This window comes from Notolepis coatsorum (genome assembly GCF_963971535.1).
Source record: "Notolepis coatsorum genome assembly, chromosome: 16".
Classification (NCBI taxonomy): domain Eukaryota; kingdom Metazoa; phylum Chordata; class Actinopteri; order Aulopiformes; family Paralepididae; genus Notolepis; species Notolepis coatsorum.
The window spans coordinates 84,428,465-84,445,177 of record NC_140180.1 but is presented as its reverse complement, the minus strand read 5'-3'; the positions used below and the strand labels follow the sequence as shown (position 1 = coordinate 84,445,177).

Here is a 16,713-nt window from a genome sequence, read left to right as displayed (position 1 = left end):
AAGATCCTTAAGAACTTCTACTCATGTACAATAGAGAGCATCTTGACCGGCAACATCACCTCCTGGTTTGGGAATAGCACTGCACAAGACCGAAGCAGACTACAAAGAGTGACACGTTCAGCCGAACGCACAATTGGAGGGGGGCTCCCCACCCTCCAGAACATTTACAACAAGCGTTGCAAGGGCAAGGCTAAGAGAATCATTAAAGACTCCAGTCACCCGAACAACTGCCTCTTTGAACCGCTGCGGTCAGGCAAGCGATACCGGAGTCTCAAGGCGAGCACAGAAAGACTCAGAAGAAGCTTCTATCCCCAGGCCATCAGGCTGCTAAACGAACAATGAACACTACACAACAACAACCACCAAACGCACATAGCACACACATCCACACGCACACACTCACTTTAAACAAACACACTGTAGCACCCACTCCACACACTTTATAGCACACACCCACTTTAAACAAACACACTGTAGCACCCACTCCCCACACTTTATATTTATTGATGAAGGATTGCACTACAACTCGTACACCTTACTGTAAATTGTACCTAAATTGTACCTCATCCCATTTCTGCTTTGCACTATATAGTACTGTACATTAGTACACTGCATAGTATTGTATATTATATGGTAACTCAGAACATTGTACATATGTCTATACCGAACACTGTGACCTCATTTTCTTCTTCTAAATTACATGCTATACTATGTTATTTGATACTATCTTGTCTAGCACAGTCTCTGGAGCGTAACAGTAAGAAGCATTTTGTATGAAAGTATTCTGTACTTCTGTATGACAACTATTAAAGAAACTTGAAACTTGACCTATATGTACCCCCGTCTTTGGCCCGGAACGTCGTTCTGGAGGGCTTGCAGCAGGAGTGGATGGGGCCCAGGATTTACTAACCTGGGGACTGGTACTCTGGTCTCTCTCGCCTTCCAAGGCGGTCAGCAGTAGCTCCCCACACACTCTTACTCCCCCCAGTACCTCCGACAGCCCTCCCACACCCAGTGAGTCAGTTCAATAGTATTATTGGGCTTCCCTTTAAGCAGTACCCTTCCTTGACCACCTGTATAGACCCTTCAAATGCTATTCTGTAAATGGGGTGTAAGGGTTAAATAATTATGCAGTCACAGTATTTACCCAGGGGTTAGATTAGCAAATGGAAGAAACAGACACACACACAGTGCTCCCAATAAGGTCTACTTTGTATTTAAGCCTGGGCAGGTTATCAGTTACAGATAGTACTTCAGATTTATTCAGACAGCACTTATTCATAAATGGCACCGGGTGCTCTCACTGATAATGTAGGGGAACACTATTCCCACCATAGGCACCGCGTGCTCAATACATTAATAACACCCCGCTTGTACTAGTGGAGACCCAGGCATAAAGTAGAGAAACATTGGGAATTCAAACAACAAGAATAATAAAAATACCAAAAGAAAACCAAGCAAATGTGGGCCCACGTTACCAAAATAAAACCTACACTAAAGCCGGCTTAGATTGTTTGGGGTACCCCTTAGACACTGGTTGTTAGCGTTCACTTGAATGGACGTTGATGTGGATACACGAGGTACTGTTCGTACTTAGCCAAGATGGCGGACCCACTCTTATCACCTCTCGTCCAGGTGACAAGATGGCGTCTGCGATCCCGCGAGCACAGCCAGCGGGCTGGGCGAACAGCATGGGCAGTGGTTAGCTGGAGGAGCGTGCTGTGATGGCGACCTCTGCTGGTGGGAAGAGGCGTCCTCTGCGACGTCTGGGGGACGTCCACTGCTGGCTGTTGCTTGCTGCTGTTGCGCGAGCTAATACTGTTGCTACCCTAAACACAGCTAAACTTCGGGTCTGGATGCACCCTCCTGCTATATCGGTTGTACTACTAACGCAACGTGGCTGACTACACCACCGATCTTCAGCGCCGCGCACCCGGTAGTCTACTGGAGTCAGACGGAGCCGTTAGCAGCATGCTAATACACTGCACACTTACTACTTTAACCCATTAACTATAGACGTTAGTCCCGTTAACTCTAGACGTTAGTCCTTCGTTCTGTATCGCTTACTCACACACTATCGCTGATACTTCTAGGATAACCCGTCAACTAGCAAGTACTTCTTATCACCCGTTGCTCTCCAACGGGGCTCTTCAACAGCTCTCCTTCAACGGGGCTCGTTTGAGCACACGCCCGCTGTGACTGCGACTGTTCACGGTCGAGTTCACTGCCGAAGAGGGCTTCCTGGTCCTCTGGCCCCCAGGTAACTCCCTCTTCCTCGTTGCTTCCCTCTCTCCTCCGCTCCACCTGCCACCACTGCCACTCCGCCCCCTGCTGGCAACCGCCACTGATCCCACTCTAGGACCACTCCAGAAAGGGAAAAGGTGCTTCAATGTTATTGTTAGTCATCCATACTGAAGCCGGAGAAGAGTAGCACCTCACCTCGTTATTAGACTGGGCGAGCTATCAAAAGGAACACTGTTTATCACACTTTATACACACAGGGAAAGTAACAGTTAGTTAGCACTCCTGAATACTTAGTAGAATATTCAGGCTGCTACATAAATATGAAAAATTGTCATTTACTACTTTAAATGGTAGAGCCTTAAGAAAGTCTGAGTTCAGGCCGCCCGAGAGAGGCATGAACTCACTCTTACCCCAATTGATTGTGTAGCGAGAAAGCTTACCAAATGATTCAATGAAATCTAACAAGGGAGGAACAGAGGTTTCTGGGTCTGAGAGATATAACAATGTGTCATCAGCGTAAAGGCTCACCCGGCTTTCCAGGTCCCCTATCTTAATGCCTCTAATATTGGCGTGGCTCCTGATTCCTATCGCGAGGGGCTCCAGAGCAACGTCGAATAGTAAGGGAGAAAGCGGATCACCCTGTCTGACCCCACGTTGCAAGTCAAAAGGTCCAGATTTATCATTATTAGTGAGGATGGAGGATGTCGGGCAGAGATACAGTATTTTGACCCATGCAACAAAAGAGTCTCCAAATCCAAATCTTTTAAGTGCCTCGAGCATGTAGGGCCACTCTATTTGATCAAACGCTTTGGCTGCATCTAGGGACAAAATGGCCGCTCTGGAGTTGTCCTCATGGTTGGTATAAACATTGTTCAGGAGCCGACGCACATTACAAAATGAAAATCTGCCTGGGATAAACCCTGTTTGGTCAGGGTGTATGATTGATGGAATATGTCTCCCTAATATATTGGCTTGTGGAGGACAATAATGGACAATAGAATTCACATTCATATTCTGTCACATCCATGTTCAATGTTATGCACAGGGTGTGGTTAGAGGGCATGGACGTTATGTAGTCACACGAGTTGACGTGATGACGTATTAGTTTGTATTAAGGAAGTGGGAAGTAAACATGACACTTCACGTGTATTGCATCTAACAACCGTCTGGCAGTCCGTTTGTTCCGCACTGTTTACCCGCATCTGTTTTGGATATACAAGCCGGAGTACAGGGTTCACCACTAGAGGCGGCCAACGGCAGTCCCATACGGACCTATGGTGAACGGCATGTGACATTGTGTTTGGAGGGACAGCATTTCTCATGGACATTTGTTACCGCTGAGGTGTCTAACCCATTGTTAGGTGCAGATTTTTTGTGTGCCCATGGGCTGCTGGTGGACATTAAAAACTGGCGCTTGGTCAGCGCAGAGACTTTTAGCTCATTCCCATGTGAACTCAGTGGTTCTAGCTCCTCAAGGCTGTCCAGTACCCTCACTGCCTCTGAGTTCTCAAGTATGTTGGCTGAGTTCCCAGTTCTTACCATGCCTACTTTTTCAGCAGTTACAGCTAAGCACGGTGTGGAACATTATATACCGACTACAGGCCCGCCAGTACATGCCCGTGCACGGCGCCTGGATCCAGGTAAACTGGCTATTGCTAAGGCGGAGTTTGAGGCGATGGAGTGCCTCGGCATCGTGCGCCGGTCCAATAGCCCCTGGGCCTCACCACTCCATATGGTGCCAAAGCCCGCCGGAGGTTGGCGCCCGTGTGGTGATTATCGCCGCCTGAATGATGCTACGACCCCGGACCGCTATCCTATACCACACATTCAGGACTTTTCATCTCGCCTTGCAGGGAAGGTCATATTTTCTAAAGTGGACCTGGTTTCTAAAGGTGCCGGGGTGCAGTCACAGGACATTTCCAAGACCGCGGTAATCACCCCTTTTGGGCTCTTTGAGTTCCTCCGCATGCCTTTTGGTCTCAAGAACGCTGCCCAAGCATTTCAGCGCCTCATGGACAGTGTGTTAAGGGACCTGCCTTTCCTGTTCACTTATTTAGATGACATCCTCATCGCCAGCTCCTCCAGGGCTGAACACATGGTTCACCTCCGCACACTTTTTGAGCGCCTGAGTCAGCATGGCTTGATTCTTAACCCAGCCAAGTGCCAGTTTGGACTACGGATAATTGATTTCCTGGGGCACCGCATCACAAAGGAGGGGGCAGTGCCTCTGCCATCGAAAGTGCAGGCTGTGAGCGAGTTTTCGCAGCCCCCCACCGTCCGGGCACTACAGGAATTTTTGGGTATGGTGAATTTGTATCATTGCTTTGTGCCGGGCGCAGCCCAGCTCATGCAGCCCCTCTACGAGGCACTCAAGGGCAAACCTGCTAAGCTCACTCTCACTTGGACAGAGGAGATGTATGGAGCTTTTAAAAACACCAAGCAAGCCCTGGCTAGGGCGGCCATGTTGGCGCACCCATTACCTGAGGCGCCGATCGCTCTCACAACCGACTCATCGGATTATGCTGTTGGGGCAGTGTATGAGCAGCTAGACAAGGGTCACTGGCAACCCCTCGCCTTTTTTAGTCGGCAGCTCAGAGCCAGTGAGCGCAATTACAGCACCTTTGACCGGGAGCTCTTCAGCCTCTATCTGGTGGTACGGCATTTCCGTTTCCTGTTGGAGGGCCGACAATTCACAGCATTTGTCGATCACAAACCGTTGACCTTTGCTATGGCCAAGGTCTCAGAGCCATGGTCCGCTCGCCAGCAACGCCAGTTGTCCTCCATCTCGGAGTTTACAACAGACATCCAACATGTTGCCGGGAAGAACAACCCTGTCGCCGACTGCCTCTCTCGTGCTATCATCAGTGCGGTCCACCTCGGGATTGATTATGCACAGATGGCAGCCGATCAGCTTTCCGACAAAGGCCGTCCAGGCATGTAGGACCGCCGATACAGGTCTTCAGTTGGTGGACATCTCTTTTAATAACACTGGTTCTATGCTCCTGTGTGACATCTCACTTGGGCAGCCTCGCCCTGTTGTCCCTGCCGCTTGGAGGAGGCGGGTTTTCGACGCCATTCACTGCCTTTCTCACACGGGCAGGAAACCATCTCAGCTGTTGGTGGCAGCCAAGTTCGTCTGGCACGGTCTTAAAAAGGTTGTTCGAGATTGGGCTAATGCTTGTCTGGAGTGTCAACGGGCCAAGGTACACCGCCACACCAAGGCCCCACTAACCCCTTTCAATGTGCCTGAAAGGCGGTATGATCATGTGCACATAGACTTGGTTGGGCCACTGCCACCATCACACGGTTGCACCCACCTCCCTACCATGATTGACAGGACGACCCGTTGGCCAGAGGCCGTGCCACTATCTTCAACTACATCTGCCGACATTGCACGAGCATTCATCGGCACCTGGGTTGCCCGTTTTGGTGCTCCATCGGACATAACCTTCGACCGGGGGCCTCAGTTCACATCGGAGCTCTGGAATGCTGTGGCCCAGGGTCTCGGGGTGAAGCTGCACCATACAACGGCTTATCACCCTCAAGCCAATGGACTGTGCGAGAGGTTTCATAGGTCAATGAAGGCCGCATTCAGGGCCAGTCTTCGGGACAATGGGTGGGTTGACAGACTTCCGTGGGTCATGCTGGGCCTCCGATCTTCAGTCCGATCTTCAGTCCTCCTCAGTCGAACTGGTTTATGGGCAGCCATTGCGAGTCCCCGGGGATTTCATACCCAACACCACAACGCCTTGGTCTGCTGGCCAGCAACGGTCTGTTTTCCTGGACAATGCCAAAGTATTTAGGCCGGTGCCTACGTCACAGCACATTGTGCCCCAGGCTTCCACCTGATCTCCATACAGCAGAGTACGTCTTTGTCCGCCATGATGCCCATCGGTCGCCACTACGGCCACCTTATGAGGGGCCTTTTCGTGTTCTGGAAACAGGGGACAAGTCATTTGTAGTCGAAATAGGAGGGAAACCGGACCACATTTCAGTGGACCGTCTGAAACGGGCTCATGTGGACCTGGACCGTCCGGTTCCTGTAGCTCAGCCGCCGTGGCGCGGCCGCCCTCCGGCCATCAAAACCTCAGACCACCCTCCGGGGTCTACGGGTTCCACCATGACACAGGGTTTCCCCCTGGCCGTTAAGTCCTCAGGCCACCCTCTGGTTGTAACTGGTCCCGTCGCTACACAGACTCTGGACACCTGAAGCCGCTTCGGCAGGATTTTACGGGGTCCTCAACGGCTCATGCTGCCAGTTCTTGTGAATTCTGGGGGGGCGCATGTGGGGGACAATAATGGACAATAGAATTCACATTTATATTCTGTCACATCCATGTTCAATGTTATGCACAGGGTGTGGTTAGAGGGCATGGACGTTATGTAGTCACACGGGTTGACGTGATGACGTATTAGTTTGTATTAAGGAAGTGGGAAGTAAACATGACACTTCACGTGTATTGCATCTAACAACCGTCTGGCAGTCCGTTTGTTCCGCACTCCTACAGGCTAATACTTTTGTGATAGATTTTTGATCAAAATTAAGGAGGGCGATGGGCCGGTAGCTCCCAGGCTCCGTTTCCTCCTTGCCCTTCTTCAGTAAGATACATACAGAGTTCGGGAATCTGTTATTCTTAATGGAGTCATTGATCATTCTGAGTAGGATTGGGGCAAGTGTCTTATGAAATGTCTTGTAAAATTCACAGCAAAATCCGTCTGGGCCTGCTGCCTTACCGGAAGGAAATGACTTAATTGCCTCAACTAGCTCACTCTCTGAAACTCTCTGAAATTACTTTCAAAGGAAATTATATGACCTCTCATTACTGCTTTAAGAGTCTCCCAGAGTATGGAGTCTGAGACCTCCCCTGTGTCATTGAACTCAAGGAAGGTCCGTGTATGTTTTGATAGTTCGTTTTTCGTTTCAAACAGAAATACGAAAAAACGAACAAAAACTGAAATACGAGGTGTTTTCCTATTTCCGTTTGAAACCAAAATCTAAAAAACTGAAATACGGAACTGTTTTTCGTATTTTGGTGTGTCGTGGATTTTGACTAGTCATCATTGGTTAATGAATGCAGAATAACACAGGACAGGCCTTATGAGCGCATCTAAATGTACAGACCAGGACAGGTTCTCGGCTGGCATTACAGCAAAACAGTAACATGGTCATGCAAGAATCAAGTCATTAAATGAAGCGAGGAGAAGGTTCTGAATACTCACAATGGTTGGTTTATTTGAACAAAAAAAGGTTTGCATCCATGGAAGGTCTCTCAGTTTGACAGAGCGTATACCGTATATCAAAGAACATGAACACAGGTCTGCCAAAGCGAAAGCGAAGAAAAAGCCATGTGTATCACGTTATAAGCATAGCGAATGCATTTTAGAAGTGGGAGGCTCATTTCTGATTGGGTCAAGTCTTATATGGGCATCGGAAGACGGAAGACAGGTTTATGCAAGAAGTGTAAAAGGGGCCCTCGCAGACGCTGACCTTGACTGTATGAGCCTTATCAAGCCTGATGAATGGGTGCACTGTCTAAACAGAAAGCCTGACTTCACAAAGAGAGAATGTGAAATTGCACTCACATTTCCCCCCCTTTGTGCCATTCTTGGCACACACCTTGGTAATTTCAAACATCAACATCACCAAACTACAGTCTCAAGTACTAGGTAGAACAATAAATCAATCATCAATACATCATAATTTCATACTCTGCAGAAAGTAGCATGATAATTCCAAGCATTAATATCACTAAACCACAGTCTTAAGACACCATGCACATATGCAGGTAATTGTAAAATGTCGTATTCTTAAGTAGAATAAAAGGAACAATCATACAAAATTTAATAAAAAATAAAAAATCATGAAAGCAAATGAAAAAACTGAAAAGAAAAAACGTGGTACTGTTTGCATCGTTATCCTCCGACAGTCGATCACCCCTTAGATGACGTAGGGGCGTTGGCATGCCACTTGTCGGAGAGAGGCGCTAATCTCACCCTCATCTCATCTTGATGAGCGATGCATCATTATGACGTTCGTGTCTCTTTGCAAATGTTCAATGTATCTTGTGTGGTGAGAAGACTTACACACAATCCTCAGAATCAGACCATGGATTCTATACTACCAGATGACAGGTGCCCCAGTTGACAGGTGACTGTCTCTGGTGGTCGATGGATTCAGAATACAGTGTCCAGGTCTGTCTGGGTGGTCAAAGGTGGATTCATACACAGTGTCCAGGTGGAAAACATATTTCTCCAAGCTCTTCACCAGGCTGGAAAGATAGAATCACAAAACACAAACCAGTATCTTGCAGGAAAAAAAAGCATGTCCTTATACAAACGTATTAAAAAACAAACACATTTTGACAAAACTCTTTCAGTAGAGCGAGCATGAACAGATAACATGTGGCCTACATGTGACAAAACAAACGTGAAGCTTGGTACATGTGACAAAACAAAACAAAACATGACGCTTGGCTGCTATAGGCCTCCTCGACACCACTCCCGTTCGGATGCACTTCTTCCCTTACTTAGATACACCTCCCATCAATGGTCGAGCTGAATCTACATCGGTATGCCTTGCATCCGGCCGCAGAACCCCCCCCGCCCACCAGAGATGCAGGTCTCCCATTCCAGGGCAAGGTCTCCTCTATGAATGAGAGGTCCCCTTGTACCTTCGGGTGCAGTTTTAGGCTGGGTCCCTTTCCACTTCTTAGGCCTTACCATCCAGATTCCTCTGAATCGACACACCTTAGCCTTCTGCTTCCCAGCATTTTCTTTTCAAAAACACTGATCACAGAAGCACAACTCGCCTACTAACGCATTCGTTAGGACCCCCCCCCCCCTGAGAAACCACAAAGGAGAGGGGTACAGGTGTACGTGGGAGAGAGAGAGAGAGAGAGAGAGAGAGAGAGAGAGAGAGAGAGAGAGAATCAAATTATAAGAAAACAAAAAGAAAACTATCTGACACATTGGAAAGAAACAACCCAAAACCAGAGCAAATTGAAATGCTATTTGGCCCTAAACAGAGAGTACACAGTGGCAGAATACCTGAGCACTGTGACTGACCCAAAACTAAGAAGATCCTTGACTAGGTACAGACTCAGCGAGCACAGCCTAGCCATTGAGAAAGGCCGCCATAGGCAGACCTGGCTCCCAAGAGAAGACAGACTGTGCACCCACTGCACACAAGATGAGGTGGAAACCGAGCTCCACTTCTTAACAACCTGCCCACTATACCAAGACATCAGAGACATATACTTCCCACAAATTGCAAACACCCAAAGAGACTTTGAAAACATGGACAATAACTCAAAACTCCCATACCTACTGGGAGAAATACAAGAATGTGCAAACACAGCAGCCAGATTTGTGAGCTGCTGTGACAAGAAAAGGACATCCAGCGGAATACAACCACCATAAAGACTGTACAAGAAATTCCGTCTGTAATGTACTGATTTCTTTTGTTTTCTCTGTTTGATTGTTTTGTTTTGTTTTGTTTGGCTTTGGCAATGTAAACGTATGTTTCCCATGTCAATAAAGCCCATTTGAATTGAATTGAATTGAATTGAATTGAATTGAATTGAATTGAATTGAGAGAGAGAGAGAGAGAGAGAGAGAGAGAGAGAGAGAGAGAGAGAGAGAGAGAGAGAGAGAGAGAGAGAGAGAGAGAGAGAGAGAGAGAGAGAGAGAGAGAGAGAGAGAGAAAGAGAGAGAGAGATGTTCTGGCGCCTTCACCTCCCCATACCCCCCTCCCTCCCTCCCCCCTCCTCCTCCTGCTCCGGGACACGGTTGTTGCTCTCTACAAGTCGTGGTGTTTGTGTCGGAGGGAGCTGCTGCGCATGGTGACGGTGTTGGACGTCTCCTCCTCCTCCTCCTCTTCCTCCTCCTCCGCCTCCAGGGCCTCGCCGAAGAACCTGAAGATGGAGTTGAAACTCCTCCAGGAGGTCAGCTCGTGTTCCTCTGTACCTGCAGAGAGGCGGGGGCAGTCAGGCAGCATGGGCTCTACGGGGGCGTCCAGGGGCTCCGCACTGGACACCCAGTTGCGACAGCGCTGCTGCAGCCAGTCCTGTATGCTCTTGCTGGCCTCCTGGAGCCAGATGTTGTGAACAGAGTCGGTCAGGGCGACAGCACACACACGGTTCTTCACCTGGGCCTCTCTCTGGATCATCAGCTCAACGAAAGCAAGCCCTCCATAGCTATGGGCCATGATGAAGACATTCTTGGCTTCAGCTTTGGACACAAAGTGGTCCCACACATACAAGACGTGGTCCTCGGGGGAACTATTTTCCCTTATAGGGGTCTGATCCGTCTCCCTCTCCTTCTGCGGGTTGCGGTACTTCTCATAGAATTCCCTCTCCTTCTTGTCGTCCTTGTCGTCCTTGTCGTCCTTGCGCTCCCTCTTCTTCGCCGGCTCGTCCGAGGGCTCGGCCGGAGAGGGGAGAGGCGAGGACTGGGCCGGCTTCTCCACCTCCAGGTAGTTCTCATTGGGGTTGAGCACCATCACGCCGTAGCCCTCCTCCATGGCCCTGGTGATGAAGGGGATCTGCGTTCCCGAGTCCAGGTCCTGGTCGATGATGAGCCTGCGGGCCCACTGGCCGGCCCGCACCACCCCACAGCCCTGGATGAACACCAGCAGCTTGGAGGGGTTGGACAGGGCGTCTGGACTCAGGTAGATGAGACTAGTAGGCTCCTCCTCCACAGGATCCACTGGCAGCATTTCTTTAGTCATGTTGCACTTCTTCTCCAACAGCTCGTAAACGTACTGAGTGACGATCTCTCCCAGGGCCTCGTAGCGTTTCTGGTTCCAGCGATGGAAGTTAAAGTAGTTAAAGACAAAGGCCTCCCCTGTCTTTATGTGTCTGAGCTGGCCTTGTTCATTGAAGGCATACTCAAACTCTTCCAGAGTCTTGGGGAATGTGAGAGGCGGCTCATCTTTCTTCATCAGCTCGTCTAGGTCTATCCGCGTCAGAATCAAATGAAAAAAGGAGTAAATAATGGGCCGATTTTGGTCCGTGTACGTTTTGATAGTTCGTTTTTCATTTTTGATGTGAAGAATGGAAAACGGAACCACATGACAAGTAAATGTTTCAATGTAAAAGCCATCTAACGTTAACGAATATGTATAACGTTATGAATAAATACATAAATACATGCATACAGATCTATACCCAGGGTAACGTTATGATACATACATTTTTAGTTTTGTGCATTTCATTTAGACATGATATTTTATGTGAAGTAATAGCCTAATAAGGGAGCATGTCTATGTTCCCCGGGTCCTATGTTCCCCGCTTGATTGATTGATTGATTGAACATTTTAGACCACCAGCCCTGATTCCAAACTCTAACCTTAACCAACTTCGAAAGAGGGCCTAAGCTTAACCAGTTCGAAACAAGGCGGACATTAATAATGAATCAAATAATAGAAATTTATAAAATGTTCAATCAATTAATCAATCAAGCGGGGAACATGGGACCCGGGGAACATAGGACCCGGGGAACATAGGGATGATCCCCCTAATAATATGGAAATAGCCTGTGTGGTCTGTCCCAAATAGTGTTGTCTAAACGCACGTTATACAGATATCCTAGTTCAGTGGTCGGCAATAGGCGGCTCGCAGGCCGAAATAGGTCCGCCAGCAATAATATCTGCCTGTCAGATTATTTTGAGAATATGATTTGTGATGAAGACTCGCTTTGTTGTATCAGAATCGGGAGACTTGGGTAAAGTTAGAAAGATATTCACAGATTCGAATTTCCGCGGTCAATAATTCTTAAGCGAAATGTTTTTAAAACACAAAGGACACCTCTTTCCTATCGTAGTAAGGTAGACAATGAGCTACAACCTTATTTTCACCTAAACGAGGCGAGCCGGCCTCGGAGCTGTACATTTAATAATAATAATATTGATCTCTATGTGCAGTCGGCCTTGAGGCAAGTGCGCAGCCAGGGACCGTCTAAAAAGTGCAACACCGAAAAGAGACACTACAAAAATATTCAATAACTTCACTGTCATGATACAATATGACTTACTTGACTTAATCCTCTTTACCCCGTTGGGGGGCATATGGGGTCCACCAGAGCTCTCCATCTCACTCTTCTGGGCCAGGGCCTTTGCTTCTTTCCAGCTCACTCCGATGTTCTTTAGGTCTTGGTGTTTGTGTCGGAGGGAGCTGCTGCGCATGGTGACGGTGTTGGACGTCTCCTCCTCCTCTTCCTCCTCCTCCGCCTCCAGGGCCTCGCCGAAGAACCTGAAGATGGAGTTGAAACTCCTCCAGGAGGTCAGCTCGTGTTTCTCTGTACCTGCAGAGAGGCGGGGGCAGTCAGGCAGCATGGGCTCTACGGGGGCGTCCAGGGGCTCCGCACTGGACACCCAGTTGCAACAGCGCTGCTGCAGCCAGTCCTGTATGCTCTTGCTGGCCTCCTGGAGCCAGATGTTGTGAACAGAGTCGGTCAGGGCGACAGCACACACACGGTTCTTCACCTGGGCCTCTCTCTGGATCATCAGCTCAATGAAAGCAAGCCCTCCATAGCTATGGGCCACGATGAAGACATTCTTGGCTTCAGCTTTGGACACAAAGTGGTCCCACACATACAAGACGTGGTCCTCGGGGGAACTATTTTCCCTTATAGGGGTCTGATCCGTCTCCCTCTCCTTCTGCGGGTTGCGGTACTTCTCATAGAATTCCCTCTCCTTCTTGTCGTCCTTGTCGTCCTTGTCGTCCTTGCGCTCCCTCTTCTTCGCCGGCTCGTCCGAGGGCTCGGCCGGAGAGGGGAGAGGCGAGGACTGGGCCGGCTTCTCCACCTCCAGGTAGTTCTCATTGGGGTTGAGCACCATCACGCCGTAGCCCTCCTCCATGGCCCTGGTGATGAAGGGGATCTGCGTTCCCGAGTCCAGGTCCTGGTCGATGATGAGCCTGCGGGCCCACTGGCCGGCCCGCACCACCCCACTGCCCTGGATGAGCACCAGCAGCTTGGAGGGGTTGGACAGGGCGTCTGGACTCAGGTAGATGAGACTAGTAGGCTCCTCCTCCACAGGATCCACTGGCAGCATTTCTTTAGTCATGTTGCACTTCTTCTCCAACAGCTCGTAAACGTACTGAGTGACGATCTCTCCCAGGGCCTCGTAGCGTTTCTGGTTCCAGCGATGGAAGTTAAAGTAGTTAAAGACAAAGGCCTCCCCTGTCTTTATGTGTCTGAGCTGGCCCTGTTCATTGAAGGCATACTCAAACTCTTCCAGAGTCTTGGGGAATGTGAGAGGCGGCTCATCTTTCTTCATCAGCTCGTCTAGGTCTATCCGCGTCAGAATCAAATGAAAAAAAGGAGTAAATAATGGGCCGATTTTGGTCCGTGTACGTTTTGATAGTTCGTTTTTAATTTTTGATGTGAAGAATGGAAAACGGAACCACATGACAAGTAAATGTTTCAATGTAAAAGCCATCTAACGTTAACGAATATGTATAACGTTATGAATAAATACATAAATACATGCATACAGATCTATACCCAGGGTAACATTATGATACATACATTTTTTGTTTTGTGCATTTCATTTAGACATGATATTTTATGTGAAGTAATAGCCTAATAAGGGAGCATGTCTATGTTCCCCGGGTCCTATGTTCCCCGCTTGATTGATTGATTGATTGAACATTTTAGACCACCAGCCCTGATTCCAAACTCTAACCTTAACCAACTTCGAAAGAGGGCCTAAGCTTAACCAGTTCGAAACAAGGCGGACATTAATAATGAATCAAATAATAGAAATTTATAAAATGTTCAATCAATTAATCAATCAAGCGGGGAACATGGGACCCGGGGAACATAGGACCCGGGGAACATAGGGATGATCCCCCTAATAATATGGAAATAGCCTGTGTGGTCTGTCCCAAATAGTGTTGTCTAAACGCACGTTATACAGATATCCTAGTTCAGTGGTCGGCAATAGGCGGCTCGCAGGCCGAAATAGGTCCGCCAGCAATAATATCTGCCTGTCAGATTATTTTGAGAATATGATTTGTGATGAAGACTCGCTTTGTTGTATCAGAATCGGGAGACTTGGGTAAAGTGAGAAAGATATTCACAGATTCGAATTTCCGCGGTCAATAATTCTTAAGCGAAATGTTTTTAAAACACAAAGGACACCTCTTTCCTATCGTAGTAAGGTAGACAATGAGCTACAACCTTATTTTCACCTAAACGAGGCGAGCCGGCCTCGGAGCTGTACATTTAATAATATTGATCTCTATGTGCAGTCGGCCTTGAGGCAAGTGCGCAGCCAGGGACCGTCTAAAAAGTGCAACACCGAAAAGAGACACTACAAAAAGATTCAATAACTTCACTGTCATGATACAATATGACTTACTTGACTTAATCCTCTTTACCCCGTTGGGGGGCATAGGGGGTCCACCAGAGCTCTCCATCTCACTCTTCTGGGCCAGGGCCTTTGCTTCTTTCCAGCTCACTCCGATGTTCTTTAGGTCTTGGAGTGTGGAACGTCTCCAGGTGTTTCTCGGCCTGATACAATATGGTCTGATATTAACATTCAGTATTCAATATTGTCTGATTCAATATTAACATTCAGTATTCAAGTAGAACAGCTAGCTAGCTGTTGTGGACACTCACCTTTCCACAGCAAAACGGTAGGCAAGGCACCTTGGTTGAGAAATGGAGGTTTCAGTCTGTGGTGTAGGATAGACAGTCTATCTATCCTGTCTCAAGATGCACAATGAGTGAGAGAATTGTTGAATATATATAGAACACAAATGTTCTAGAATGTTCTATTATGACATCATACTGTGACATCACAAATGTTCTAGAATGTTCTATTATGACATCACAAATGTTCTAGAATGTTTGATTATGATATCATACTGTGACATCACAAATGTTCTAGAATGGTCTATTATGACATCATACTGTGACATCACAACGGAACATGTTTGAGGTTCATTTGAATAATATAATTAATGTTTGGTAAGGCTGTCCCCGAAGCCTGTTTTTGGGATTCAAACTTCGTCAGGGTTCTTCGAACGGACGTTCAAACCTTTGTTTTTAATAAAAAAATGTAATTAAAAAAGAAATTAATTTTTTTTTTTATTATTATTATATATCCTCAAACTAAATCCTCAATTTGAATAAAGTGATTCAAACTTCGTCAGGGTTTTTCGAACGGACGTTCGAACCTTCGTTTTTAATAAAAAAATTAAAATTAAAATAATTTTATAATATATAAAAAAAAAATCCTCAAACTAAATCCTCAATTTGAATAAAGTGATTCAAACTTCGTCAGGGTTTTTCGAACCTTAGTTTTTAATTAAAAAAATTTAATAAAAAAATGTATTCTCATTTCTTTTTATAAATTCTCTCCTTTTTTTTTTTTTTATATCCTCAAACTAAATCCTCAATTTGAATAAAGTGATTAATCTGATTAAATTAGTATTTTTTCTTTTTATTATTTTGTTAGTGATGTAATAAAAAATAACACTTGGTACAAATAAAACTATAATATACGATTGGTAAACACTCTGATTAACCAAAACACTTAAAAGAAAACTGGATGAATTATTATAATAATATGTGGTTGGCACTTTTTTATCGTTGCTATTGTAGATAACTTTTTTTATCTCTCTTTCTCCGATTTTTCTCTGTTTTTCTCCCCGTCCCAATTTAGTTGTTGTGCCAATTTCCCCCCCCCCCCCTCCCCTACCTGGTTGTTGTGTGCATGTTCTCCTACTGGTCGGTACAAGGGAACCATGAAGTATCCGCACGCTTCCTCCGACACGTGCGGCGACAGCCAGTGGCTCTCTTCTCACCTGGCAGCGAGGGCTCTCATTGGTGGAGTGTAACGCGTGGGAGGTCAAGTCAAGTCAAGAGTTTTATTTGTCATGGCATACAAGTATACAATGAAATGCGGGTGGTCTTGCCCGCAACGATGTGCAATACAGTAGTAATAACATATAATAGAATCCAATAGAACAACATTGTGCAATAAACAAGTAACATTGTGTGTTCTGAAGGGCCAGATTAACACTGAGAATCTGCGTTTATTATTTTGTATAACTTGTATATTGTTTATATATATAAGCTATATACCTTTAAGCTTCCGTTTGCATCATAGTATTATTCGCTCGCCTCATTGGGCACCGCCCTTGACATTGGAGGCGCCAGCAGACGCGCCCCTCAGACAAGTTCAAAGACGAGTCTGGGCAAGTTCAGACATGCCCATAGCAGGCGCATTGATTCCGGACAGGTAATTCGGCTGCGCTCTAGAAATCAGTCTGAGTATATATATTGTAGATGGCGCAAGCAGCAGTAAGCAGAGAAACGAGAACACAGTAACGAGTGTGCAGAACGAGTGAACATGTGAGCAGTGGAAGTAATGAGTCGGCAGTAGCAGAACAGGAGATTGTAATACGTTCGGTACCGTTGTACACAGACCTACCCGCGGTGTATCGTTACGGATAGCTA

At 47.0% G+C, this 16,713-nt stretch overlaps 2 protein-coding genes across 2 annotated transcripts; both read right to left on the bottom strand.

Moving 5' to 3' along the window:
- Nucleotides 1-10,042: 10,042 nt before the first annotated feature.
- Nucleotides 10,043-11,200, bottom strand: LOC311242361 (cotranscriptional regulator ARB2A homolog; the record flags this gene model as incomplete). The annotated part of the gene is made up of 1 exon (XM_084331312.1): nt 10,043-11,200. The coding sequence occupies exon 1, from the start codon at nt 11,183-11,185 to the stop codon at nt 10,043-10,045; it is 1,143 nt and encodes a 380-aa protein (XP_084187438.1). The 5' UTR covers nt 11,186-11,200.
- A 748-nt stretch (nt 11,201-11,948) lies between these two features.
- Nucleotides 11,949-13,537, bottom strand: LOC311243033 (cotranscriptional regulator ARB2A homolog; the record flags this gene model as incomplete). The annotated part of the gene is made up of 2 exons (XM_084332104.1): nt 12,340-13,537; nt 11,949-11,962 (listed from the first exon to the last, which is right to left on the bottom strand). The coding sequence occupies exons 1-2, from the start codon at nt 13,520-13,522 to the stop codon at nt 11,949-11,951; spliced, it is 1,197 nt and encodes a 398-aa protein (XP_084188230.1). The 5' UTR covers nt 13,523-13,537.
- Nucleotides 13,538-16,713: the final 3,176 nt, after the last annotated feature.